This window comes from Haliotis rubra, unplaced genomic scaffold, assembly GCF_003918875.1.
Source record: "Haliotis rubra isolate DU_JTF1 unplaced genomic scaffold, ASM391887v1 Scf2034, whole genome shotgun sequence".
Classification (NCBI taxonomy): Eukaryota; Metazoa; Mollusca; class Gastropoda; order Lepetellida; family Haliotidae; genus Haliotis; species Haliotis rubra.
In genome coordinates this window covers 31,312-58,630 of record NW_025766042.1, presented here as the reverse complement: position 1 = coordinate 58,630, position 27,319 = coordinate 31,312, and the positions used below count along the sequence as shown (strand labels likewise).

General features: G+C 40.8%; 1 protein-coding gene and 2 long non-coding RNA genes across 5 annotated transcripts in view; 2 read left to right on the top strand and 1 right to left on the bottom strand.

Moving 5' to 3' along the window:
- Nucleotides 1-15,265, bottom strand: LOC124275873. Its single transcript, XR_006898369.1, has 3 exons — nt 15,159-15,265; nt 2,604-2,609; nt 1-13 (listed from the first exon to the last, which is right to left on the bottom strand). It is a non-coding gene; the product is annotated as an uncharacterized LOC124275873 (long non-coding RNA).
- LOC124275874 overlaps nt 1-27,319 on the top strand; it is a 28,182-nt gene extending 863 nt beyond the window's left edge. The window contains exon 2 of the long non-coding RNA XR_006898370.1: nt 27,220-27,319. This is a non-coding gene — a long non-coding RNA (uncharacterized LOC124275874). The remainder of the gene's footprint in view (nt 1-27,219) is intronic.
- On the top strand, nt 9,180-27,319 carry LOC124275872 (caspase-3-like). Of its 3 annotated transcripts, none has more exons than XM_046711555.1 (5): nt 9,180-9,343; nt 10,167-10,397; nt 10,847-11,076; nt 13,296-13,560; nt 26,243-27,319. In XM_046711555.1, exons 1-5 carry the CDS (start codon nt 9,271-9,273, stop codon nt 26,500-26,502), a joined length of 1,059 nt encoding a protein of 352 aa, XP_046567511.1. In that variant the 5' UTR covers nt 9,180-9,270; the 3' UTR covers nt 26,503-27,319. The 3 variants fall into 3 exon arrangements, with proteins under 3 accessions (XP_046567511.1, XP_046567513.1, XP_046567512.1); XM_046711557.1 differs by lacking the exon at nt 26,243-27,319 and adding an exon at nt 18,156-18,381; XM_046711556.1 differs by lacking the exon at nt 9,180-9,343 and adding an exon at nt 9,681-9,714.

Genomic DNA, 27,319 nt, shown 5'->3' with positions numbered 1-27,319 from the left:
GATTATGCAGTGTCTACCCGTTGTCTGACCTTGCATGTAACCAAGCTGTGTACCCCTGGTGGAACTTAAAATGAATACGCTCAGAAAATATGACGGACCCCACTAACGTCAGACTAAAATATTCCCATGTCAAGTGAATGTGAGCACAGTGTATAATTTTAAAGTTGATTAGTTATATGTGAATATATTGTTTTAAAACACGTAGCTATCATTATCCCATTTTATAAAAAATGGAGATAAATTTACCTGCCATGTCACTTTTCAGTGTTTCTGGCAAACTATAGACTAATATTTGAAACAATTGTCTGCGACAGCAGAATATTCCTGTATTCCCCTGGCCAGCTATTTCTCCGGACCTGTCCCCTATCGAGCACGCTTGGGATGAAATGGAGCGATGTCAAACCCAGAATGTTTATTTCAAACCCATTGACGTTAGCTGAACGGGGACAAGCGTTGCTTCAGACATGGAACAACATTCCCCAAGCTTTCTTCAATCACTTAATGTCGTCTATGTGCCGTCGCTGTCAAGTCTGCATCAACGAAAATGGTGGACACACACGATACTGAATTTGTTTACTGACTTTTGACACCACATCTCTTCAAGGGTGTGTCACGAGGTCTGGAGTCAAATCGTACAGATTTTGATATTATCCTGTCAGCAGTTAAGCAGTGATTAAGGAAAACACCACAAGTCATGTTATTAATATCATTTTGCATTAAAAATGACATAACATCAAATAATGCCCAGTTACTTTATTCCACTAGTATATTTTCGCACATAACATTCACCGATGCGGAGACAAGTATTCTTGGAGGATGCGGAAAGCGGCAAGTAGGGTCGAATTCTACCTACTATACTTATCTGGCAGCTGCGAGGACGTCCATGAAGCGGCAATAAAATTTCTCTGGCGTAACATATAAAATGCCCAATTACTTTATTCTACTAGTATATTTTCGCAAATAACATTCACCGATGTGGGTACAAGTATTCTTGGAGGATGCGGAAAGCGGCAAGTAGTGTCGAACTTTACCGTATTATATTCATCTGGCAACTGCGAGAAGGACGTCCATGAAGCGGAGTAGTATATACAATGATTGTCCGAGATCCGATAAAATGTCTCCAAAGTGTATCTTAAAATGTAATAATGTTGAAACATCTACTGACCACAAAACCACCACGAATATGCCAAGACTTACGCAAGCGCGACGAGACAGGGCGATAAAGGGGCTTATCGCATGGGGGCGTGGTCAATATGGGGGCTTCACAACGTCAGCTAGCAAGAACCTTCAACTGCAGCCACGCCACCATCAGCAAACTGATAAACCGATAAGAGCAAACAGGCCAGACCTGAGACCGCCCAAGATCGAGATACCTAGAGTCACGACATCTGTCGAAGACCGCTACATCCGACAGATCCATCTCCGGAAGAGATTCGGGACGGCATGAAGAGGAGAAATTATACTATTAGCCCAATGCTATGGAAAACCACAAAAAGTAACAACACTATTAAAAAAGACATATATGTATGGTTGTAACATGTGATATGGTAACATGTAAACACATGTAAATGTCTCTTGCTAGAGATTTATGTTCCATTTAAACCCAGTGCATGTAATGACAAGTCATGTGTTGTTTGTATATTTCCGTTGATCGAAATTGCAACCTTTGTATCTGAAGCCCAGCGAGTGAACTGGTAGCTGTAGAGGAGCTGATGTGCATCGAAACGTTTGTGTCAAAGTAACCCGTGTTATAAATATATCAACGTATATGACATCAAACTAGTTTTGCAAGATTCAATACACACATTCCGATGCAGTCGAAAGCGTTCACAGTCACACATGCACGGTCACTAATACTTTCCGGCAAAGCAAGCTTTGTTTTATTGGCTAGAACTTTGGATCCACTGACAGAATTTGTGCAGTCTTCCAAGTAAATCCATACTTGAACAACAAGGAAATCTAGCTGATTTGTTAGAAGTTCGGACCACAGACACAAGTCTTCCAGACTTGTTTGAAAGCGAAGGTAATTTTGATTTAAACAATATTTATTTCCTCAGATGACATGTATATGTATATTTTTACATATAATAGGATTTGGGGATTGGCAAACAGGCACAATTGCCTATGTTAATGCTTCTCTCCACATAATACGGAATATACACACACAGACGTCACACATTAATTAAAGGAAACAAAATGCGCATTCACATTGTTGATGTTGTGAAGTTTCATGGAGTTAAACTGATGATAACGGTAGTCTTAATAGAGTAGTCAAGTATCGTTGCTAGATTTTATATATTAGTGAATCGATTTGTTTCTTGAATATAATTGTGGACTGATGTTACTAGGTTATTTTACTCTCAATACCTGCTTATAGAATAGTTTGATATCAAATCCTTTAACGAAGAAATATCTGTTTTGTCTCAAGTGATTAAAACGAGGACAGACCAAAAATAATGTAGTGGATCCTCTGTGGAATGGCCACAAGGACAGGAGGGGTTTCCAGGTAAATGCCTATCAACAAGGTGAGAGTTCAAATCGCTACAACCAAGACGTTGTCTGCATAGTATTATCTGACAATGGCGTGTTGTCAGGGAGGATACTATTCTCTATCAGATAGTCCAACAGGAAATAGCCATCATAACCCTTGAAATTGTGGGCAAACACCGAAAAGTTTTTGTGAGCTTTTGTGAAAAACCATTTACAGAATAATGTAGCTGTGTATGAGCCTTTGAACTGGACTTCTCGATGACCACAAGTGTCTGGACATGGAGGCATCTTGAAACAATTGAATTTCTTATGCCATTTGTTGCATACATCACAACGATCACCACAAGAAACACATCTGGCATTAGGTGAGAATGGGTGATTTTTACAAATGTCACAGACAGACTGAGCTATGACAAAGTTAGGTTTATGTTCCTGACGCCCACACCAAGATTGATGACAGTTGTCACACATGGTGTGATGCGTACAATCCTCTTCTTCAGGTCCACATGCGGAACAAGGGGACGGTAGATAACCTTCTGCACAAGTAGACACCTCATCTTGGGAACATTCGAAATCAAACATGATGAATTTCTTGACTTGGGGTTTGTCATCCACAGGTAATGGCTCGTGATAACAATTATGATCCATGGGCACCCTCTTACCACAAGGTTGGCACATGTAAGTGTCACAATCATGTTGACCATCTTTGTTTTGCCAAATGTTCAGGACTTTAAAACACTCAGGGCAACGCCAGTAGGTCTGACACTCTGAGGGGAGATTCCCATTCTTGGATTTTTTAGGCTTCTTATGAGCAACAAAGCATGCTTCAGATCGGCACTGCATGTGACAATTAGGGCAGATTCTTGCAGTGTCATTGGTCTGACACGATTTCCTCTTACAGACCCTACAGTAATTGTCACATGTGTGTTCATGTTTGTTTTGGAAGGGGGTGAGACAATGGTGACAAAAATAACTTTGGCTGAAAAAGCCAGAAATGTTGGGGATAGCATGAAAATGGTTATCCACTAAATACAGAAACAACTGCTTTCTGTCATCTTTCATCCCTTTGGTGATGAATTTATTTCCTAGTGATGCATTGATCACTAATATTTGACATCCCAAGACAGCCTCCAATTTAGGTATATCTGTCACACTCGCCATTCTTTCTTTACGCAGTCCTGTTTTATCACAGAGGAGATTGACAATGAGAGTCTGATGTTTATATTTGGAATCTTTCATGTTTTTGTATAGTGTGGGTGGACATTTCTTGTGTTTTAAAGCGAGATGTGTCATATGAGTATTATTTCGACTGGGGGGAGATGTTGACAGAAACCGACACTGACACTGATCTAAAGGGTGAGAATTGATGAGATCCTGCCATTCAGCCTTAGATACTTGATGAGCTTTAGCAAAACACACAGAGAGAGCTCTTGCCATACATAGGTGATCTGCATTGTTGATTTCTACAATACTATGTTTTAGTTTAACACTTTCTTGAACATTTGTGATGTTATGATTTATTCCTCCTTTGGAGGTCATGGAGGGCGGAAATTGTGTGTTGCTGTGTTCCGAAATAGACATACAATCGTGATGCACCAATGATGCACATGTGCAAATTCAAAGTGCGCCATAAATCAATCATACTTACATCGATATCAAAGGAATCGTCCAAGGCGAAATGATGGTGACTTTTCATGACATTTTCCACACGTCTCAGGATGACATCTGCATTCAAATTTTCCAATGGTCTCAGTGGGACCACAATTGGATTTTCTAACTTGTCATGGTGTAATACGACACGTCCTAAATCAGAATCTTGTAACTGCCCTCTAGCTTGACTTAGCACATCATCAAACATGGCATGCAGCCGACCGTGAAGGTCAGCTAAATTTTGACCTCTCCATTGATCATTAAATCTCACTTTATACACTTTTTCAACCGCTGCATGTTTAGCAAATGTGCGTTGTTTCCTTAGACTAAACTCAAAGGGACGACTGTGATCTTCACCTAGTGCGACTTGATCAAACATGGTATCAGCAAAGTCAAAATCTAAATAGTCCTCATAATTGATGTGTAAATCTTGTGTGAAAAGACTGTCCAGTCGAGGTTGTTTACTAGACGGGCCAGGAATGGGGGAATTTGAACGTTTTCTACTAGGAGGGTCAGTCACTATATCTGTGACATCTGTATCAGGCATACTGGGACAAATTTAAATTTTGACACAATTCTTCAAATTGCAAAGTGAACAAATGCTGTTGAACGATGGGTAGGTGTTTTACGTTATAGTAATTCGCAAACTGGAGCAACTCATCTACAGTTTTGATATGGGGGAGGCACTGGTTTCAGATTTCTTGTTCCATTCTGTGGAAAAAACAACAACTTGATAATACAGTATGAAAAGTCTCACAAAAGAGACGGTGGTGGCCATGAGACATTTACATCGTTCTCAGTTGCAACCAAATAAACTGTTATAAAACATATTCTAACGTCATTATTACCAGCACATAACTATAGACGCCTGAGCACTTACCAAGGTCGATGTAGGCCTTGGCTGGATGTGTATTTATATAATCTACATTATTACCATTATTACCAGCTACATTTACAGGGTTTAGAATCACAAAATGGCAATTATTCTTAATCAAAATGCATTTTTTTTCAGCTACATCCCAAAGCAGATACTCAAAACATGACTTATTTCTCGAACATTCGTGTAACCTTGCTTTCTTATCATGAAAGTGGCATGCCGAAATAGGTTGGGAAGTGCACGTACAATTCCCATGACGAGAACGCACATTTCAAAACTGACACGCCCTAGCTACTGTTGATTCTCACGAGCATATAACGTTTTGTTGGTATGTTTTAAAATTCATCAAGTACTGTGTTATCATGATGCATTCATTCAATGCAAAATCATACTATTTTGATTTGAGAATAGGGAGTAATTGACAATTCCATCCTATCAGGGTTGTTGACACTCGCGAAAACACACTCGATCACGCGCGAGAAATGTTGCCAGGCTAACAGTCGACAAACGCTTTTCCCCCGCCAATGTGGGTCAACAATGTTTTAACGGCTGGGAGCAGACCGCCACTAGCTTTGCTCCAAGGCGGAGCTAAAGGTTAAACCCGTTGATGTATACTAATTTTATCCTTTAAATAAACTAGTCAAGATAAGCGCAGACAGTCTACCCCAGTACATCAGGGGAATATTATTTCCAATTTGTAATAGAAATTATCGTTTAAAGGATTCATTATTAGCTTAGAGACTTGTGCAAGCCTACCCTAAACAGACTGAAATTCCATTTTTGTGTGAGTAGTGTCAGGGACGTGTGGGCAATAGCTATGTTTTGTGACATTGAACTCTTATACGAACTGATGGTTGATTTCAAACAATCACAAACATATGGGATTTTTTCAATACCATCGGATATCATTACGTGTTTTATTCATGGACTATGAAAGGTATGTTAGCACTATTTTTCCACCAAAAAAGTTTAGATTGGATGACACATGAAAACTTTATTGTACATATGATGCATCCACAATACGTGTAATATATGATTACACCGAGGCATACTCAAGGGATCCTACTGTGAGCGACAACATGACATATGGTTTATCTCCACGCTTCAACCAAGGTTTACTGTGTTTAACATCTAGTGTAGATATAAAGTATATAATCATACCTTTTCGTTTGTTGAACGTGTTGAAGACACTCAAGAGCTCAAATGGTTTCGTTGGTCGTGAAGTCACCTCAAAGTGCAGTCGGCAAGTGATGAATGATGTTGAATTAAGGTTTTTTATAGTTAAAACTGAAACCGGATGAAACTAGTTTGTGGTCAGTGGTCAAGTGAGTTCCGTAGGTGCTATGCGCTGATTGGTGCAAATTAATGGCGTGATGTCATGGTGTGATGCTATGATGTGTTCCCCACGGGGTGCGCGGTCATTGACCCCTCAGTCAGCGTGAGTCACACCGGAGTGAGTTTGCTGAATGCTGATTCGTCCATACTGATGGTGTGATGTCATGGTGTAATGCTATGATGTGTTTCCCACGGGGCGCGCGGTCATTGACCCCTCAGTCAGCGTGAGTCACACCCGAGTGAGTTTGCTGAATGCTGATTCGTCCATACTGATGGCGTGATGTCATGGTGTGATGTTATGATGTGTTTCCCACGGGGCGCGCGGTCATTGACCCCTCAATCAGCGTGAGTCACAGCGGAGTGAATTTAATAGTTGCTGATTGGTCCAAAATAATGGCGTGATGTCATGGTGTGATGCTGTGATGTGACGCCGGATCCCACGGTCATTGACACCCCTGTGAAATGAAGTCAGCCAGGTGTTCGATGATGACGTCATTTTCGTCTATTCCAGCCTGTATACAACACTCACTCACTCACTCACTCTTTCTCAGGTAGCTGTCGAGATTTGTTTGAGTGGCTATCTAGAAGTTGGTGGTATAGAGATGACAAAACTTGATGCATGATGCTTGAAAACGGTAAAAGAAGTTATACAGAAACGTCGCTATTGTGAAAATAAAGAAGTTGATCATCCATAAAGTTTTGTCATCTCCAGCTGGCTAGAGTCAATACTCTTGGTGATATCAGGAATGGGTCTGCCTGAGTAGGTCACCAAACCGTATTTTTACACAAGTCTCAGGTAAGTCTACATTTCTACAGTGAACCAGGTGAAGTGACTGGAGTCTTTGTCCTGACGACACAAGGATAAGTGCAGACAACTTCCTTGAATGGCATCTGAGGGATTCATAATCCTAAAGAAAGTTAATTACTAGTCTGACGTCACACGCGACCTTATACCGGGGTAAGGCTGGTCTCATGTTGAACACGCCTTTCATAAATCTCGTTACAATTACACGTTGTACCAAATGCACACCCTGAATTTGTTGACAAGGCAGATCTTGCAGTACTAATTGCAGAGTAGCTTAACCCTTTCTTGTATAAAGATGTCAGCAAATCGTCAGAGAAGATGAAAAGGGATTAACATTTTGTCCATTGCAAAAACACGTCAATTTTTGGAGAAAACTCCCAAAACGTTGATGCGTTGAATTTCGCCATGACTGCAGGATAACGTCCTCAACTGGTTGTGAAATGCTTTCACCTTGCAAGACTACAAGTTGAAGTTTTCTGTGGAGTGGAAGTGTGATCTCTGGACGGTTCACTAGTCACAGCAGGTTTGATGACTTGGGGAGCAATCTTGGACAGTCGATCAACAATTGGTGAACCATGGTTGGGTTGTCAACGGAGGCGTTATCATCGGCACATCAGCCTCTTGTTGCATCTTCTTCAGAGCTGCTCCAATCACGCTAAAAGGACAGAATGCATAGCTATATGATGAGCCCCAATACAAAGAGAGGGTGTCAATTGCTTCGGTACCAGGTTAGCTATTCTCGAAACGTTCGTAATGCTACGAACTTCTTAAGCCCATTCTTAACACATTGGCTACGAAACAGGTTAAGAATTCTTAGGGCTACGAACCATTCGAGAATAAGGGCCCAGAGTCATAATTCAATGGTACTTAACATGATTCTATTTGGTAGTTAAGACGCGAGGCAAATACATCAATCCATGGAACACCAAATATACCTGTCAATTCTTGAAACACCCTGCTATCTAGTTTCCATTCTTTATGATTAGACATGTTCCTCAAATGCCAGTCAGCCTCATTATTACAAACACCTGGTAAATGAGCTGCTGAGATCACAAGATCTCTCTCGATACACCATTCCTAAATATTAGTAAGTTCTAAACAGTTAATGTTCATAGTGCTTTCCTCACATGACCAGTGTCCACCCCCACTTGCATGACCACATGCTCCACTCAACAAACCAACAACCCCCCCCCCCCCGATTTGGAAGCATAATTTCCCCCACATTAATCATGCTTGTGTTCGTTGTTATACGACTTCTGGTGATATGGTACCATAACCCCAATCTGCATTGGCTGCCGGTTGAAGACAGAATTCATTTCAAGATCTGCACTCTTGTTTTCCGCTGCAAACACGGCCTAGCTCCTCTATACCTCTCTGCCCGTATATGCCACATATATGCCTGCCCGTTTCTCTCCGCTCACAGAATCAACATCTTCTCTCAGTTCCCCAAGTTTGTCTCAAACTTTTTGGCCATAGGTCATTCAAATTTGCAGCACCAACCCTATGGAACAGTCCTTCTACTCCCATAAAAAATGCTTCATCCTTAGAATCATTCAAATCGGGACTCAAAACCTTCCTCTTAAAAAAAGTCTGCAACCTATAACTGCGAAATATTCTCATGGTCATTTTGACGAATTGTCATATCTTCTCTTGAACTCTAGTGACTCTTTTTATATGTAGCGCTTTGAGCATGCTCTGGATGGACTATGGCGCATAAGAAATATCCATTTATTATTATTATTATTAAATCTCTCCCGCTAGAGATATATTGTACATTTAAAGTCGATGCATTTAATAAAATGACAAATGTTCTCTTTATCTTTCCGTTAATCAAACACGCAACCTTCGTTTCTGTAGCCTAGCGAGTGAACCACTGTAAGCTGCAGAGGAGCTGATATGGACATGTTTGTGTCCTAGTGACAAATGTAATGTAAACATTTACACACCGCGTGTATGAAATCAATACTAGTTTTGCAAGGGTATATGCAAACATCAGAGTTCACACATACCTGAACATGACTGTATGCTGACGTGAGTGTACAGTCAGCTGACATTACTGGTGAATAGCCCATGTCTTCCAAGAAGAGGTATCTATGAACGACAAGGCAACTAAATGTTCGGCCACCTGACACAACTAGTGAATAGTCCATACAATCTTCCAGGAAGAGGTGTCTATGAGCGACAAGGTAACTGTCTGTTGATATGTTAGATGTTCGGCCACCTGACACAACTAGTAAATACCCCATACATCGATCAACGCAACTGGGATACGATGACATGCTTTAATCAAGTCAGCGACCCACCTGATCCCGTTAATTGCCTCTTACGACAGCCATGGGTTGCTAAGACCAATTAGAACGCGAACCTTTACTGAAGTGACCGAGAGAGACTCTTTTGTTTATGGATAGATCTATCATATTTTATCGTTCTGCATCCGCAGGTAACCGGATACTGAACTAAACCCTATTATTAACAAATATTGTTGACGTCAATGAATATCATGTTGCACAGAACCTGCCGTGAAATTGTTTGAAGACTACATAAAGGAATACATGGAGTAGGTGTTATTACATTGTTGGTAGATATCAGTTTTCATTATAGTCAGTGCCAGTGGCGTGTTTTTGAAGCGATATGTTATCTTTGCCTGAACGGTCAGTGGGTGTTCAGCTGATGTAATGTCTATAATACATTTTTCTCCTTTTGACCTGGTGAAATGACTGACTGATTAACTAACCAACTAACTAAATACCAACATATATAATTAAATGAAGATGTTAATATTAAGGAATCATACATCAATATGAAATCTGTCTCCTTCTCCCCATCACTCTCTTCCTCTCTATGTTAATACATATGGCGTGTTCTTTTTAGTAGAATTGTCCAATATCAGGCGCGTAGCAAGCAATTGTTTTCGTGTAAGCCCGATAGGTTGCAAAGCTTTATATTTAGATAGTATTGAGAGATTGCCCAACAATCATGTGTAAGCCCGGGCTTTTTTTATAATGGTAGCTACGCCCCTGAATATGGAGGATGAATATGACTTCTCCTACCCCGAGAGAGGCGTGGCTGTTATCATCAACAATGAGAAGTTCTTCTCAGCGGAGCAGGAGGAATCCGATGACCGGGTGGGGTCGTCACACGATGCTGCGGCCCTCGACGTAATGTTCAGTGGGCTGGGGTTCATCGTCCACAGACACGACAATCTCACACAATCAGCAATGGTTGAGACACTGACTACAAGTAAGAATCAGTTGATTGCCATCAGTAGTCTACGAGTTATATTACTGATCAAGATAATTTATCAACTCACTTTTCTGTTTTATGAATTGACGTAGTTCGACGGTACGTATGGCGGCTCACTCATACGTATTTATACGTAGTTTCTAGAGCTACTTCACTGAGTGAAAGTACATCTAAACAATTTATTACCCGCTTGTGTTTACTTACTGTAAATATAGATACAAATTAATAAACAAAAATCGCATTAATATACTTTACATATATGATGTATGGAAATGAACTTGCTTAAAAATCTCTACTATATATGGTTCAAAACAGAACCGTCTGGAGGCCGATTTCTTTTCAGGAATCCATCAACATTTCAAGGTTCAATATCAGGTATAACTTGTAATATATATTCCCCTACTAACCGTAAGGAAGACTGAGAGTACGAACATTTTATTCTGCAGTTGCTGGCATGGAAATTCACTCCAAGTCAGACTGTTTTGCTTGTGCTATTCTGTCCCACGGTGACGCCACCCTGATCCCGGACTGCACCTCACGAGCGATGCTGAGGGAGAGGCAGGACTACCTGCTGGGGTCAGACGGTGGGGCAGTGCTGGTAGCCAGCATCATCAACATCTTCAGCGATACACGTTGTCCGGGGCTAGTGGGAAAACCAAGGCTGTTCTTCTTCCAGGTTTGCCAATGTCCAAACGGTCATCGATGTACATCGTTGTCTGTTCTGTCTTGCCTTACCTGCACCATAATTCTATTAATATTTTCTGCATTTCCCACCTTCCACAGCACTGAATGTTCATTCATACGTGAAATAATAAAAAGCCTTCTTGTCTCATTTTTCCAAGCCACTTTGGAAATTTATGCACCGATGTTATAACAAATTACTCTTACGCTTGAGCACTCTTTTAAACTTTTCTTCAACGTTTATAAAAAGGCAATCTTCACCATTATAAATGGATTAAAAAAATATTACCAAGTAATCTAAACTTTATAGTTTCACAAGATAGGTTACATAACTAATGAATTAAATGTTTGCTCTTGCTGGTTGTTGGGGTGGTGGGGTAACCTAGTGGTTAAAGCGTTCGTTCGTCACGCAGAATATCTGGGTTCGATTCCCCACATGGGTACAATGTGTGAAGCCCATTTCTGGTGTCCCCCGCCGTGATATTGCTGGAATATTGCTAAAAGCGGCGTAAAACTCACTCACTCTTGCTGGTTGAGGCTTGAGATGGTACAGTTGGCCTAACTACAAACACCGTTGTTCTTATTGGAGCATTCGGAAGGCTTTATTCAGCTATACCGTTCCACCATGATTTTCCCGTCTTGAGTGGAATTTTAACAATATGTGATGTCATCCGTGTGACTGAAGCAGCCTAAAATGTCCGAATTTCAGTGGTGCATTTCTGCCTTCTGATTCGCGGTCGGACGTCTTGTCCACATGACCAAAGAGGTTAAGCCATCTCGGGATGGCTCCACGCCCTGCTACATACTTCCTCTTCATTAAAAAACCCAAAGTTTTTTCTGAAATTCATTTGGCTTAAATTTGTATGTACGTGCTTAGCCCCACAAAGGACACCAGATTAGTGGCCCGTGGTGGGATACGAAGCAGGTACCTTTTCATCTGAGGTCGGACAGCATGTCCGCATTGCCGTTAACCCTGTCAGCAAGTTGACAAGGAAAGGATGCCATCTTAGGGATGACTCCACGCCGTCTCCAGATGACCGTTGTACCGAGAATATCACAATTAGATATTAAGTTCGAAATAAGTAGTAGTTTCTGGGCATATTTTTGCTCAAGAAGACACACTATACACATTTCATAAAATCCACCAAAATATTCATGATCCCAAATTTTGCTAAGCGATAATCTAAATCAATCAGACGGTGACCTAAGTTGTAAATTGTAATGAGTTGTTTGTTTCTGACTTAACGGAGTTCAAGTTATTCCTGACTTGTAAAAAAATATACACAAGTAACCCTTGTCGTAAGAAGCGACTAACGGCATCGGGTGGTCAGGCTCGCTGACTTGGTTGACACGTATCACTATCCTAGTTGTGTAGATCGATGTTCTGATCACTGGATTGTCTAGCCCAGATTCGATTATTTACAGACCGGCGCCATATAGCTGGATGTGCTGTGCTATTCATTGTTAGCGCTATGAGCATACTTGGTATGGCGTTTGGCGCTATATAAATGGACACATTATTATTAATATTGCTCAGTTTGGCGTTAAAGGCACAATGTCACACCACACTTCTCTAAAGTACATAATGCATTTCTCTCAATAATACTAACTATCAGCACTCAGGGAAGCTTCCATATAATTTATTCCAAAACCAATTACGTATTTAGATTACAATATAAATAAAAAACTTCGAATGAATTAATGCAACGTTGCATTAAATTGACGTTCGCGCCCTCTACAGGCCGAACATTATTTCAGGCGAATCCCATAGAGTTATGTCCCTTGGAGCGCTCTTTACGAATATCCTATGCACCGCGTGTGATTGAAACCAGTTCGGCAAACACCGATAATACCGCTCTGCGACAGTTTTCGATGTACTGAGCAAATTGTTTACATTCGATATATGGCAAGTGTTATCTGTTTGGAAGCTGTTCGCCTCGAAGTTTCAATTATCGATTTCAGGCAAGTCGTATGGGATAATAAGTCTTTTATTTCATCCACAGGGACATGTAACGCTAAAAACTGTCACCAAGGTATGTACTGTCACTAACTTAGCCAAGACCCCGTTAGTGACAGTACATACCTTGATGGCAGTTTTTAGCGTTACAAGTCCCAGTGGTCAAAATATTGTCAAAAATAGGTGACATTTTGCCTTTAAACACAAAAGTAAGAATATACATAAATATGTAATGGTGTTATACGTCAAACCATCAGGCATGTCGTGGAACCAACTTGGACCCTGGAGTTAGTGTCCAAGTGAAAAAGGCAAGAATTAAACCGGATCGGGGATGGAAGCAAGGTGATAAAGCCCAGCAGACCAACCGTAAAGATGCCGAGGAAGGCAACGTCGACAGGGAAGAAGACACGCATTACAACAGCGACGTTGACAACACTGACAGCATACCCTTATGTCCCGTTTTGTCTGTCTCCCCATCAAACATACACAAGGACATCTTGGTGATGTACGCAACGCCCCCTGGTAAGTTGGTTTGTTTGTTGACAAGAGGTTATGACTCTCCTTTGAAATGGTTCTCACTTCCGGTCTGGTTCCCGACAGTATGTGACACTGCGACAACTTGTAAGATGTAGAGACGGAGCCCAGCTCCACCGTTACCCTCTGCAGCCATGTTGGAACCAGAGGAAACATATTTAAAGATATCACCAAAATGTTTCTTGACATCTCCGTAACGGTTTAAGACATCAGTAATTTTGTTTAAGTTATCAAAAGTTTTATAAATTAAGATATCTTCAATTATTTAAAAACATCACTGATATCTTTAAATATAATATCGATATGTTAAAAACAATTGCAACTTTAAGTCAGTTCTTAATGTGCGAGGAAACGGCTTGCCATAGGTTTTCTAAAAGACTGGATGTTCACGTTGATTAGCCTTCTGTTTGACGCTTTGTTTATACAAGCAATGTTTCATGAATTTCATAATTAACGGTGTATACTATTTCGACAGGTTAACATATTGTCCGTATAACACGTCACAATTTAATTCTGGAAACCCAAAAGTCCAGAAACCCTCCGCAGTGTGGCCACTATCTGAATATATGCTAAGGATGACAAAAATGTAAAAATAGTTTTTCGGAAACTAACAATTTATACTCGCTCGCCCATGTTTTGTTTCCCTCAGAAGTCATGTTTTGAAGGTTGTAAATGAAGAAAGGTATGTTTATAAGTATCATGACAAAAAATTCAACCCATTTTGACATAATTCGACTAATTTAAGGCCATATCAAAATACCTCGCCCATGAGCGAAAACATTTGACCCAAGGGCGAGAATATTTACATTTGCCCAAAATACAGTTTAAAAAAAATGTTTTTGAAGTTGTATATGAATGAAAGTATGTTTATAAGTATCGTGACCCAAAATGTAAATATTTTCGACTTAATTCGGCTAAATTAGAGCGTTATTTAAAAAAGCTCACCCATGGGCGAAAAGAAATTTGGCCAGAATATTTACATTTGCTAAAAATACATGTTTGTTCATGTTGTGGAGGTTGCAAATGTAAGGGGGTAAACACAGGGTTCTATTCAGCCCCACAGGATAAATGAAACATGTTATTTGAAAGTTGAAAATATTGCCATCTGACCTACGCAAAAACTATTGAGGACTAGACCAACCACTTAACATAAGGAACTGTCATTTATTTGTGCGTTTTCCAAGTTGGTTACAAGGGTGCAGTGGCAACTGAAGGAACAGGGCGAAAAGCGAGGTGCACGTGCATTAGTGACGTCAGAGACATGTGATTACTGCTGATTGACAAAGTGAGAGAAAATGAAAGTCTATAATTTACAAAGTCTATGATTTTGTCAAGGATGAAAAGGACAGGGGGTGACCCAAGTATGCAATTACTAAGTACATACAGCGCACTGCCTGTGCAGCTGGGGGTACGTGTCAGCTCGCCAGCTCAAAAGTTTGTTGAGAACCCGTTAACGCACGTGCATCTCGCTTTTCGCGCTGTTCCTTTAGTTGCCAATGCGCCCTTGTAACAAACTGGGAAAACGCACAAATAAATGATGACAGTTTCTTAAACAACTTTTTGTATTTTTTTTGGACACAAATTACACATTTGGTCTGTTGTTTTTATTGTAGTTCGCGTTGTTTTGATTCTATTATGTCGATTTGTTATTGTGTTAGATTGCAATTCATCGGTATCATTTTGTCTCAAACGGACTGTAGACGTGTGCACACATACCGATGTAAACAGGATAATTAATTAATTAAACTGCGCGCAAAAGTACGTGCTACGTTTCGTGACGGCATTTTATGCACGTGCAACACGTGTTGTAATTGCATGTGCATAAGTAGTATAAACAATGGGGGTACGGGACAAGCCTATATAAGGCAAGGAATCAATAAGTATACATTCCTAACTAATATTTATTTATAAACCCATAACTCAACTACTTTTTATCTCCATGTAAAAAGTATCCATAGTCTTACTCGAAAGAGTAAGACTATGGCTACTTTTCAGGGAGATAAAAAGTAACCATAGTCTTGCTCTAAAGAGTAAGACTATGGTGTATGGGGTCACCATATATAAGGCAAGCAATCAATAAGTATCTATTCCTCAATTTGTAAACCCATAAGATCACATCAATTTCAAATATTGACCTCAGCAAAACAATTTAACGTGTATCTTCTATGATGTCTTTGGTTTTCGTAATAAATGCTTGTTGGGCTTGTTGTATCTCTTGGTTTATGTAATTTTTTTTCTCGTTCTCGCCGATAGCAGAACTTTTTTGATGAAACTTTGATCGAATCTCTTCTTTCATTTTTTTATATTTTTCGAGTTCACATAGGATCAAACGAAACTCTTCCTCTGAGCTTTTATTATCATTGAGTGCGGTGGAAATATGGTCTTCTATAGTGTTTAACTTTGCTTCAGCAAGAATTCTAATTTCATCGTGTTTCTTAGCTTTACGATTCAATTTGCGAGATACAAGTTTAAACACTGACCCAGCTATTCCTGTCACTACAGCTGTTATTTCAAGGCCTAACACCACTGGTGCGGCTACGATGGTGGTCAACAATCCAACTCCTACTGATCCTAATCCCATGCTAGTTGTCATAAGGGTGGTATCAGCCCCATCCATGTAGTTTAAAGCTCTATTGTATTTTTCGTGTAGCGATGCCCGAATATCACGGTCTTGTTCTAGCTGACGTTGTATTTCACATATCTGTTTAAGTCGAAACCCTTCTACACTTCCCTTTATATTTCCTTCTTCATCTATGGCTGGGTATAGCCCCATTTTATGTGTTTATAATATATTTTATAAATTATTTTTTAATTCTATGTCATTTAATTTTTGATTAATATATTTGAGGCTTATAAGATTTAGATTATGGTACAGGTAAATGGGTGAGACATTAATAGGTATGTTTTGGTCTAAAATACGAACCCCATCTAGGCATATCAATGGTTTATAACCTTGTCTTATTATGGTTCGGCAACGTTTATTCTCGTGTCTTTTAAACCAAATTATTCTCAGGCCGTCTAAAAGTATTCTTGGACTGGACATCTCTGCGAGATATACGTCTATAACTAGCGTGGTGTGTGATTTCAAACCATAATGTGAATCTGAAAAAAAATCACGTTGGTAATCGTAAATGCTGCGAATGAATAAACTGGCATTCAAGCCGACTGGAGCTAACATGTTACCAGTGTGCCCTGGTATTTGTAATACTTGAACAGTATTTTCTTTGAAGGGATTAAAGGACGTGAGAAGAATCCCGTTGTTTGTAATTTTGAAAACGAAATCATTTGATTAAAAAAGATGTAAGGTGAGGTTAGTGTTATTTTAATAAATAACCATTTAAGCTCTGTAAAATCTGCTAGTGGCATTCGTTCGTATACGTCGTCTTTATAGTATAGTTGGTACGGGGTGTCTTCCTCACCAGGTAAATTGAACCGCTTTGTGTCTCCTAGATCACCGAGTATTACATTGGGGTGATGACTTACCATTGTTTATATAACTGTTATAAAATAGTTTCCAATTGTTTTTCTGATAATTTATCAGGCGTGCACTTCAATTCCATAAAATGTATGTTCTCGAATAGAAAAATACTGTTTAGAGATATAGTGTCTTCCACGTTAACGATAACACCCTCAAGACTGGTGTGTGAATCGCCTCCCACCCGCACGTAAATAGTGCAAACGTGATACTCGTGTCTTTTTTCCCACATGATTTTGATTCCCTTCACGGTCTCAAGTATACTCAGCTTTGTTTTGCCTAGGTAGACTTGAATGGCCAGCGTGGATTTTGCAAGATGTTGAGCATGCCGTCGAATTCAGACACCAACTTCAATACCGCGTTTTTCTCCCCTGGTTTAACCGATAGCATGTGGGATGACATAGTCGAGAGTGGGATGATGATTACACTGCGTCTCTCTGATGGGAGAGCCACGATTAGGGTTCCGTTGTTAACGACTTTGTTTAGTAAGTGGTCTTTGTTTTCCGTGAATACGTATGGGGAACTTAGTGTGATGTTGAGAAACCACTTGATTCGAGATGGTTACATCATCCACTTGTTATCGTTAGTGAGCATTAGATAGTACGGTTTGTTTTGATCTACGTTCGTTCTGTCAAAGTTTTCTAAATCGAACAATTTACCACCGAACGATGGGTATATTCTCCATTCATCCTCGTCGTTGCGAACTATATCGTTTCGAGTGTTGATGACAGATCTTGATGTGTCTAGGTTAAAAGTTTTACCAGATCCACCGACGACGGGAACTTCAACTCGTTTGTAAATGCTGTTTAAAAGCTTAAAAGCGTAAATTTTACAATCTATTCCTGAGTCATCAAACCCCCTAGTATCACCTAGGTCTGATAATCCTACATTACTGCATCTTTTTACTCGCATTCCTGGGCCTTGATTGCTAGCCATTATTGTATATGTAGTGTTACGCTGAGGTATCCTATATTTATATTATTATTTTTTGTATCTAAAATTGATATTTTTAATTAAGAAATATTAACATTTATCATTTTTTTATACTGTCGTGATGAAAACGACTCGGTGCGTCCATCATTGTATTTTTCTGTTTTAACCGGGACAGCCCTCAACAACGTGGAAGGACGTTCACTTTGTACATTATCTGTTGTGCTAAGCTGATCGAGATGAACGCACAGCTTGCCGTATGGAACTAGCTCTGGTAACTTCGTACCAGTGACGGTAATCTTAGGGTTTATTTCTTCTGGTGGCAGCCCCAGTATCTTCGCCAACGGTCGACCGAGTCTCAATTTGTTTGTACTGTTGTTAATAAACACCACTGTTCCGTTTGAGTCATTTATTTTGAGTTCAGCTCCTAAGGGTTTGAAAACTTCATCATTGAGAGAACACACGCTGTAGTATTCATCTGTTATTTTACGTAGGAATCCACAAAAGAACACCTTATTATTATTGCTGTTGATGTTTGTCCATCGCGGGTAGTAAGTTATATCGCATAGTGCTATTTCGAGTTGACCAGACGTGTTATAAATAGCGTGCATAAGTTGAACGGCCTCACCGCTCGTTACACCCGGAAGTGTAATGTACATATTTATATATATTTATATATTATATAATAATATGTATAAACCCGAAGTACGTTACCCCCAAAACGACAACATAAAGGCTTATGACTTCACACACATAAAAAATAGTGGTTGACACGGCTGGTTCGTACTTCAAAACCCAGTTTATAGACGTGTTTAAAATTTATAGGTTTTCGGTCACTAATGTTAAAACGGTTCACGATTGGTTTCACAACCCTATGCAGTTCTGGCAGATTCAATTCAATTTTGCCGTGTGGTGTGCGACAACTGGATGTGGTTTGACATTGACAGACACTAGGCGTAATGAGCTAAGTAAATCTGTTTTCACTTTTCACGTGTATTACCAGGTAAGGCGTATCCTCAAAGAAATCAGCGCCCCGGTCCCACAGGACAAGGCATGGGATGCAGTAAACAATCCGTACGATTGACGTGCGTATGAACGGATTTGTAATGAATTCGAACTAGACCCAAAGACGGATTGGCGTTTGCTGGGCCCGAACAATGGGTTTGGTATCCCTATCGTTCACAACATGCCCCTCGTGGAAGCCAGCAAAAAGCTAAAAGAATGGGGTGGTAAAACATGCGAATGCTTACGTCACGAGTAACGAGTGGTGAGATGATCTCATGTCTTTCGACGACAGCAAGGATTACCGAGTATGGAGGTTCAAGCAGGGTCCGGATGACTGGAAAATATTTATGCTGGACACGTCGAAGGGTTTTACTCGTGCTGGTGTTATCAGATTGAACCATTCGATTCGAACGTACGTGTGGGCTATTCTAGGGTCTCAATCACAGACGCGTTCTAATATTATAGGTAAGGGAACGGCTTACGATTCTCAAAAACAGTTCGTGGCTAATATTGAGGACGCTATCGCATCACCAGTAGATTTACCTAGTGCTATAAAACGATATCAGGATACGTTGCAATATGCCAGGTCAAAAGTTGACTACGTGTTCGGTGTTGGATTGTACATGGCTCCGAGTGATATGCGTCTGAGAATCAATAAATAACAGGCTACAACAATGAAATAATCATCGCCACAGCCGACCAAAAATTGGGTGTTAACGCCGACGTCAACGTCTCCCATGTACCACCACCCACGCATACTGGTGAAACGGGTATAGTGGAATCACCCCCAGAGTCTAGGGTTCAGTCCACACCACCACAACCCCAACCACCACACGTGCAGGTGTCTAATCAGCAGCACATCGACCGTAAAACAGTGCTGGTGGTTGTTGGGATCGCGGTTGGCTTGGGTTGCATCTGGTTAAAAATTCCTTAGCGGCCACGTACACCAACCCGGCAACGGCGACGATGAACGCCCACAGGTTTTGACCTAGCCACGTGACTGTTTTCGAGAGAGTGCTAAGCAACCACGAGACGATGCTACCCAGGATACCTGGCAGGGCTTCGGCGGCTTTACCGGCGAGTTTAGCCAGGGCTTCCCCTAGTGATTTCAGATGTTTTTTTTATTCAGTCTCTGACGTCACCACCACTCGGTGGTTTTGGATGTGTGTGGGTGTTCCTCCACCACCCGTCAGCGATACGACCAGGGTCGATATGATGAAGCCCAATGCTGTCAGAACGCTGGCAATGGTGATGCCTTGCTCTTGGAACGACAAACGTGGTATCCTCATTCAGTACTCGATCGATGGTTTCCCGCACGCGGCTGATCTGAGATCGAAGCTGTTCTCGATACGAGGAAGCGGATTCCAATCGGGTCTGTCTCTCATCTTGTAAATTACGTAGTCGTTCTGTGATACGACGCTTCATATCATCGTCTTCAGTTTCGGTGAGTTTGGTTTTTTCACTTGCGATGTGCTCGTCGAGTTCGTTCAGTTTACCCATGTTGTTCACGAGTTCTCCACGTACATGTTTCAAGGCTTCATCTAAGCCGTACAGTTCCCTCATTGGAAATTTAAAACCAGGCAAAGGTTTGTCCCAGTACGTACCAAACAGTTTTTCGATGCTGTCCGACGCTTCTGTAGCACGCTGTGTCATGTCACCACCACTACTGAGTTCTGACCTGGTAGCTTGCAGATCTTGAACTACCTTCGGAGGAATCTTAGGTTTTGCACCACCATAATCCTGCATGTTTAGTTTATTACGGATAAATTCGGTACCATGGCGACTGGCTAGCTGTGACAAGGCAAGTGGTTTTCTAGTGCGCGTGTTCATGATATCAATCTCCGGGTTATCCTTAAGGCGTAGAATGCCCTTATCATCTATGGTAAACTTCGAATAGTTTTTGTACTGAGGCTCGACGTAGTTTCTATCGTTTTTTAATCCATCGTAATAATCGTTTACTGTTGTTTTCAGTAGTTGGCTGCTCAATGATGAGTTAGTAAATGAAGTGTCTTCATCGTAATCAACATCAGCAGAGGCCATAGATCCAAAATCATCCATCGGAATACCGTCCATATTTTTGAAATTATATTATATTAATATAAATATATAACAATGTCATATGGTAGAAAACTAAATCCTTTTCGAAGATTAAGAGAACCACTAGGCGTCAAAGCCTTGCGTCAGTCGGTGACTATTACAAACAACCCCAGCAAAATAGACCAGAACCAAGTACTGTTGGTTAGATTCCCCAACTTGCGGGAGAACGACGTCATAGTACCAGGTACGGTACGATTGGCATTTAACATCACGTTGAAATCAGACGACAAATGTGAGCTAGTGAATAATGTGGGCCGTGCTATAGTCAAGAGGACCTCCATAAAAATTAGTGGTAACGAGGTGCTTAGCATCGACGACAGTGATGTATATTACTGTTACATAGACCTATGGAAAAGTGAGCGAGAACGCGCCAACGACGTGTACCAGGGAATTGGTAATTCGAATAGGTTACGTGTCGGATACACCTTCCCACAAGACGAAAATGCGTCAGGTGGACTATCTAATGGTGAAAAAGCCATCGCCGAAGCGTATGGAAACAGGTTCTGTATCCCGCTAGACTTTGAGTTGTTAACGGGGCACGCACCATTTTACCAAGCCGCATTAGGTGACAGGTTGGAATATGAACTCACGTTCAATGATTACAGCAAAGTCGCGTATACGCCGAACGGTGAAGAGGGTAGTTACGAGATCGATAACATCTCGTTGGAGTTCGACATGGTGATCTCGCCCGGCAGATTCGAAATCAGTACTCTGGGAAAATGAACATCCTGTACGGTAGGGTACTGCAACATAGAATGATATTACATGACAAGAGCGACACGGTATGGAATATCAACATGAACGTGCCGGCGCGATCGATGAAAGGTATATTAATCATACCCGTGGAGGAATACGATCCATTCGAAAGAGACAGCGAGAAATTTTTCAACCCAGGGATCACCAAAGTGGAAGTGACCATAGAGGGAGTGCCTAATCAGCTATTTAACCATGGAATGAAGGCATATCAGCAGTGGGATGAAATAATGAAGCTACCGGCTATCAAACGAAACTCAATAGTCAATAACGTAGTCAGTGACCTGGATCTATCCTCCGTGCATATCGGGGATTACCTAACCACAAAGTACGCATTATAGTTGGATATGAGATCGACAGATGATGACACTCTACAAGGTAGTGGTCGTCGCATTGACAACGGAAGCGAGGGTATAACCATTCAAATAATGAAGAAGGCTCAACCAACTGGTAAATTAAAATTATATTTATATGTAATTATGGACGCGCAACTTAATATAGAGAATGGGAGGTTTGTGCAAGCCATCTATTAATTGACCAGGAGATCCGCACTGCGCCATAATATGTGGGCAGACGGGTTGTGGCAAGACAGTTTTCGTACTGGATTTGTTGGAGGGGTACTATAAAGACGTATTTGACAATATCATTATCTTATGTCCTACTATAAATATGAACAAAACTTACACGGATAGATCTTGGGTGATGACGGATCCCGATGTATATAAAATCGACCCGGAAACACACCTGCAGGACTATTTGAAAGTTTATCACAACAAATTTAAAGGGAAGCCGACGCTATTCATCCTGGATGACTGCAGCGCTAATAGAGAGATAAGGAAAAAGAGAGATATGCTGTTCTACCTAGCGTTTTCAGGTCGACACGCAGAACATAGCGTCTGGGTGCTGACACAAAAATTCAACTCTGTGTTAAAGGATTTACGTGAACAGACGCGATGGGTAGCTCCATTTCACTGCAAGGGCAGGAATTCGTTCGAGGAATGCTTGAGAGAGAACGATGTGATGAGTAAACTAGACCGGGAACGGGTTAAGAAACAGCTCGCCAAAACTAAGCATGCCAAGCTCGTGTTGAAAACCAACCCACCCGTGGATTACCAAGTAATAGTTTAGTAATTTTTAGTAAATTTTAGGAATGTTTTAGTAATTTTTAGTAAATTTTAGTAATGTTTTAGTAATTTTAGTAAGTTTTAGTATAAATGTCGGTTTTTGAAGTTATAGTCGTGTGTAACCTAACCTAACAATGAAGTTTTCGATCGCTAACATTCAGTAGGTCCACACGTCACAACGCCAAGACACTGCCAGGAAAGATGGGTACGGGTGATACATCACGGCTGAAGGTCCCAAACTGTAATCACCACAGCTAAGACCATTCTAGGAAATCGTTGTATCTACCCCAACACAGCCAGGATAGGACCAAGTGCTCCCGCCATACGACCTACATATTCTGACAATACGTCATTGGTTCTGGCGGAGGAGTCCAGATTACAGTGCACTCGTCGGCCTGAGTATTAAGCGATTAGTCACAATAAGTTTTATTGTGGTGCACGTTTGTGGCTTTCAGATTCAGTTCAATATTGTCATGAGTGTATGTTGCATTAAGTAATTGTACCGGGAATTCCCGTATTTAGGCCCACGCGAAATTTAGCCCATTCGCTAAAATACGAGATTTTTTCCCGTATTTAAGGCCATGGGCTTAAATTTGGATTTAATTCTTGGGTGTTTAGAGTGACGTCCCTTTCCAAACGCGGAGACTTTGACTCTGAATAGTGTCACTGCCAGATCAGTCAGTTAAAGTTAAAAGTCAGTTAAAGTTAAAAGTTAAAATGTTCATGAATTCAGACTTGATCTCGTCACTATATGGCTGGAATAATGCCGATGTGACGTAAAGCCCAACTAAACTCAACTCAGACTATTAGTTTGAATTTCATGTCTTGTAGAGACTAGTCATTGTCTTAGATATCCGTCAGTCCTCTCATAATAGGTTGAAGTTCGTGTTTTGCATTAAAGACTGTCAACTTTATCATTCACGTTCACATTTACTCACTCGAGTACACATTTTCATAACTTTAAATTTTGAATTTATAGACCAGTTTCCTGATTAAGAGTTTAAAAAATCATGGTTCTTTTCCTTTTTATCAAAATACTGTGCATTTTCTAATTTAAGCTCTGGGCTTAAATATGGTTAAAATAGTTCATCACTGGAATAGAGAATTCCCGGTAGGCATGGTTTTAGGCAATCCCTGCACATAAACTGTATTGTAAACATCAATATGAGCTAACACCTTGTGCAAACAGTCATAACACCACAGCTGGCGTTAAGAGCGACTCTGCCTATTTCCATACATTGTACAACATTTTCGGTGGTTTTACTTAACGTATATCGACTGATCGATTTGTTACCTCTCACACGATTCAATCTGCCGAAATTAGTGTGGATCTCATCATATATCGCGGCATTGTTTCCTCGATATTTCACAATTAGACTAACGTGTATCTATGTGCATAGCAACGGCATACTACATGGGGAATATTATAATTCAACTCCTTGAGTTGGAAAACATACAAATTGGGTTGATAGACGAACACATTGTTGACAAACTTGTTAAATGGGTTTCATCGGATGGATCCCGCTGAAAAAGAGTGGGGGATACTTTTAGACTTTCTAAATACTTATTCTATCATTTACCTGTTAATTTCAGATATACACAAGCAGCAGAAACCGTATCATCAAATCTTTATGGTTTCGTTTTACGATTGATGGAAAAGAAAATGCGTCCAAAATGGAGATATTCGACAACAACGCGCCATCAACCCGATGTCGTCTATCCATAAGTACCACATTTTAATGTATAAAAATATGGGAAACATCGAACGATGGTCGACGACGTTTTCTCTATGTTTCGACCATCGATGGGGCATATTTTGGCCATGAAAAATGCCACAGGCTGTAGTGCGGCTGTATCACCATCGGGTATACTACTCGTAATTACGATCGTTGATATGCGTCATTATCGCCAATCGTGGCAAATGAATTATTGCAGAAAAGGTTCCTTTTTTTAGATTCGGGTTGTGAAGAATGGGTATTAAGTTGAGAAGTGTTTAGTCATGCAGGACGGTATATGGTAGAAATGTGAATCAATGAATATACATGACACTAACGCAGTGTTACTATACAGTGTTATTGTGTATGTGTATTACGTGGTGTTCTGTTGTTATTGCAGCTATGGAGGTTTGGGTATAGTTATGTTTAATCTATCATACATTCATCTATTCATACACAGAGGAAGAGAGAGAGAGAGAGGGGGTGAGGTTATGATATGAAAATCTGGTTAAAACACGTCCTTCAGATGGGGCTAGGTTGGATCGGATACAAGGCTCGTTGATTCCGGTTTGTTTGTTCGTGACAGTTTGACGTGACTTAGGTGGAAAAGTGTTGATTGCGGCGTTTAACAAAACGAAATAAAAAAAGGCAAAATATTATGCTTTAACTTACTTGTAAACCGCTGTAACACAAAAGCCATATAATGATTCATGATCAATGCCAGTCGCATTAATAATGTCGCATAGTCTACCGACCCGATCCACTTGGTCCACCGAACCACAAGCATAGGTTACTGGGGTCTAGTTCTAACACAGAATCCCCATGATGTGAAATGCCACAAACTCAACAAGCTGTAATATGTATTCCCAAGAAGAGGGTGACGTAGTCTTTAATCTTGTAGGATTGTCAGGAAAAATATTGTTCACAAACATTTTCTGTGTCGACCAAACTACTCCACCGACCTGCTTCTGAATCGGGGCTCCACACATTGTACCCATGTGGGGAATTGGGTCGTCGGTGTGACGAGCGAAAGCTTTAACCACTGGGCTACCCCACCGTCACTGTAGCTCACAGTAACAATCACTGGATTGTTTAAAAGCCCAAATACATTCGCACAACAGGCGCGCGCGCACGCACGCACACACATTTTTATATTGATAACATGTCCTGTCGGGTAGTCTAGTGGATAGTTAAAGCGTTTGCTGGTCACGCAAAAGACCCGGGTTCATTCCCCACATGGAAGCAACGTCTAATGCCTCTTTCTGATTACCTTTATTGTATCCCGACTTACAACAAGCGGCATGCAACCTTACTCACTTTAAGGATGGACCAGTGAAGATCCAGGTTACACCTCGTCTTCAGTAACCCTCGTAAGAGGCGACATAGGGATCGGGTGGTCAGGCTCGCTGACTTGGTTGACACATGTCATCGGTTCCCAGATCATGCTGTTGATCACTGGATTGTCTGTTCCAGACTCGATTATTTACAGACCGCGCCATATAGCTGGAATATTGCTGAGTGCGGCGTAAAACTAAACTCACTCACTCACGATGTCTGACGTATCGTTTCAGGTTACTATGCATGGCGCAGGGACACTGGCGCGTGGTTTACACAGAGCCTTCGCAAGGTCCTAACACCGTGCAATGCAACGAGCTGGTCTCTCACAACGCTGCTGACCTTCGTAAATCAGAGAGTAGCAGTCTGGTATGAATCATCGTATGGAAGTGACACATCCATGAACGAAAAGAAGCAAGTTCCTTGCATCACGCATATGCTGACCAAAGACGTGTATTTCAGACCTAAAAGCATTCAGCATTCCACTTTGGTATAGTTGTATGAACAGCGGAGCATGAACAACGACTTGATAAGGCAATATATGAACACATACAGTTGCGTCCCTTGGCTAGCAGGAAATGCTGAATAGCCCGAAGATAAATCGCGACTGTTGTGTGATCCTTTTTAGTTCTTTAGATCAGATCAGATGATCAATCTCATAGAATATTTGAGAATATTAATCTCGCGCAATTTACGTAAATTACAATTCTGTGAATATTGTATCACTTTGCTTTCATACAGAGGTTTCAGTGGTTATTCTTTGCCGAGATGTGCTCATTTGAAGTGATGTATTTTAACTTGGAAGCCCTTGATGTTGCTGTTGTCCAGATGCACACATCGCAGTTCAAATTCCAGCAAGGAAAATCAGCATGGTTACATTATCAGTGTAATGTGAAACAGTAGCATACAAGAGTTGGTAATTGTGTAGATGGTGCGGACTTCAAATCATGCTTTAACACGTTTGGTCTGTGTTGATGTTAAACCGTATGAGAAGTCCAGCTATATGGCTCCGGTTTGTAAATAATTGAATCTGGACCAGACAATCCAGTGATCAACATCATTAGCATCGATCTACGCAATTGGGATACGTTCACATGTGTCAACCAAGTGAGCGAGCCTGACCACCCGATCCCGTTAGTCGCCTCTTACGACAAGCATGGGTTACTGAAGATCAGTTGTAATGCGGAACTTCACGGGCGGCCTCTGGAAGGAGTTTATATTGACGTATGTACATGAATACTACTTCAAACAAGAACGATAACTCCCTTTCTGTTTAATTCCAGCAGCAATAAACATTACTGAAGCACTCAAAA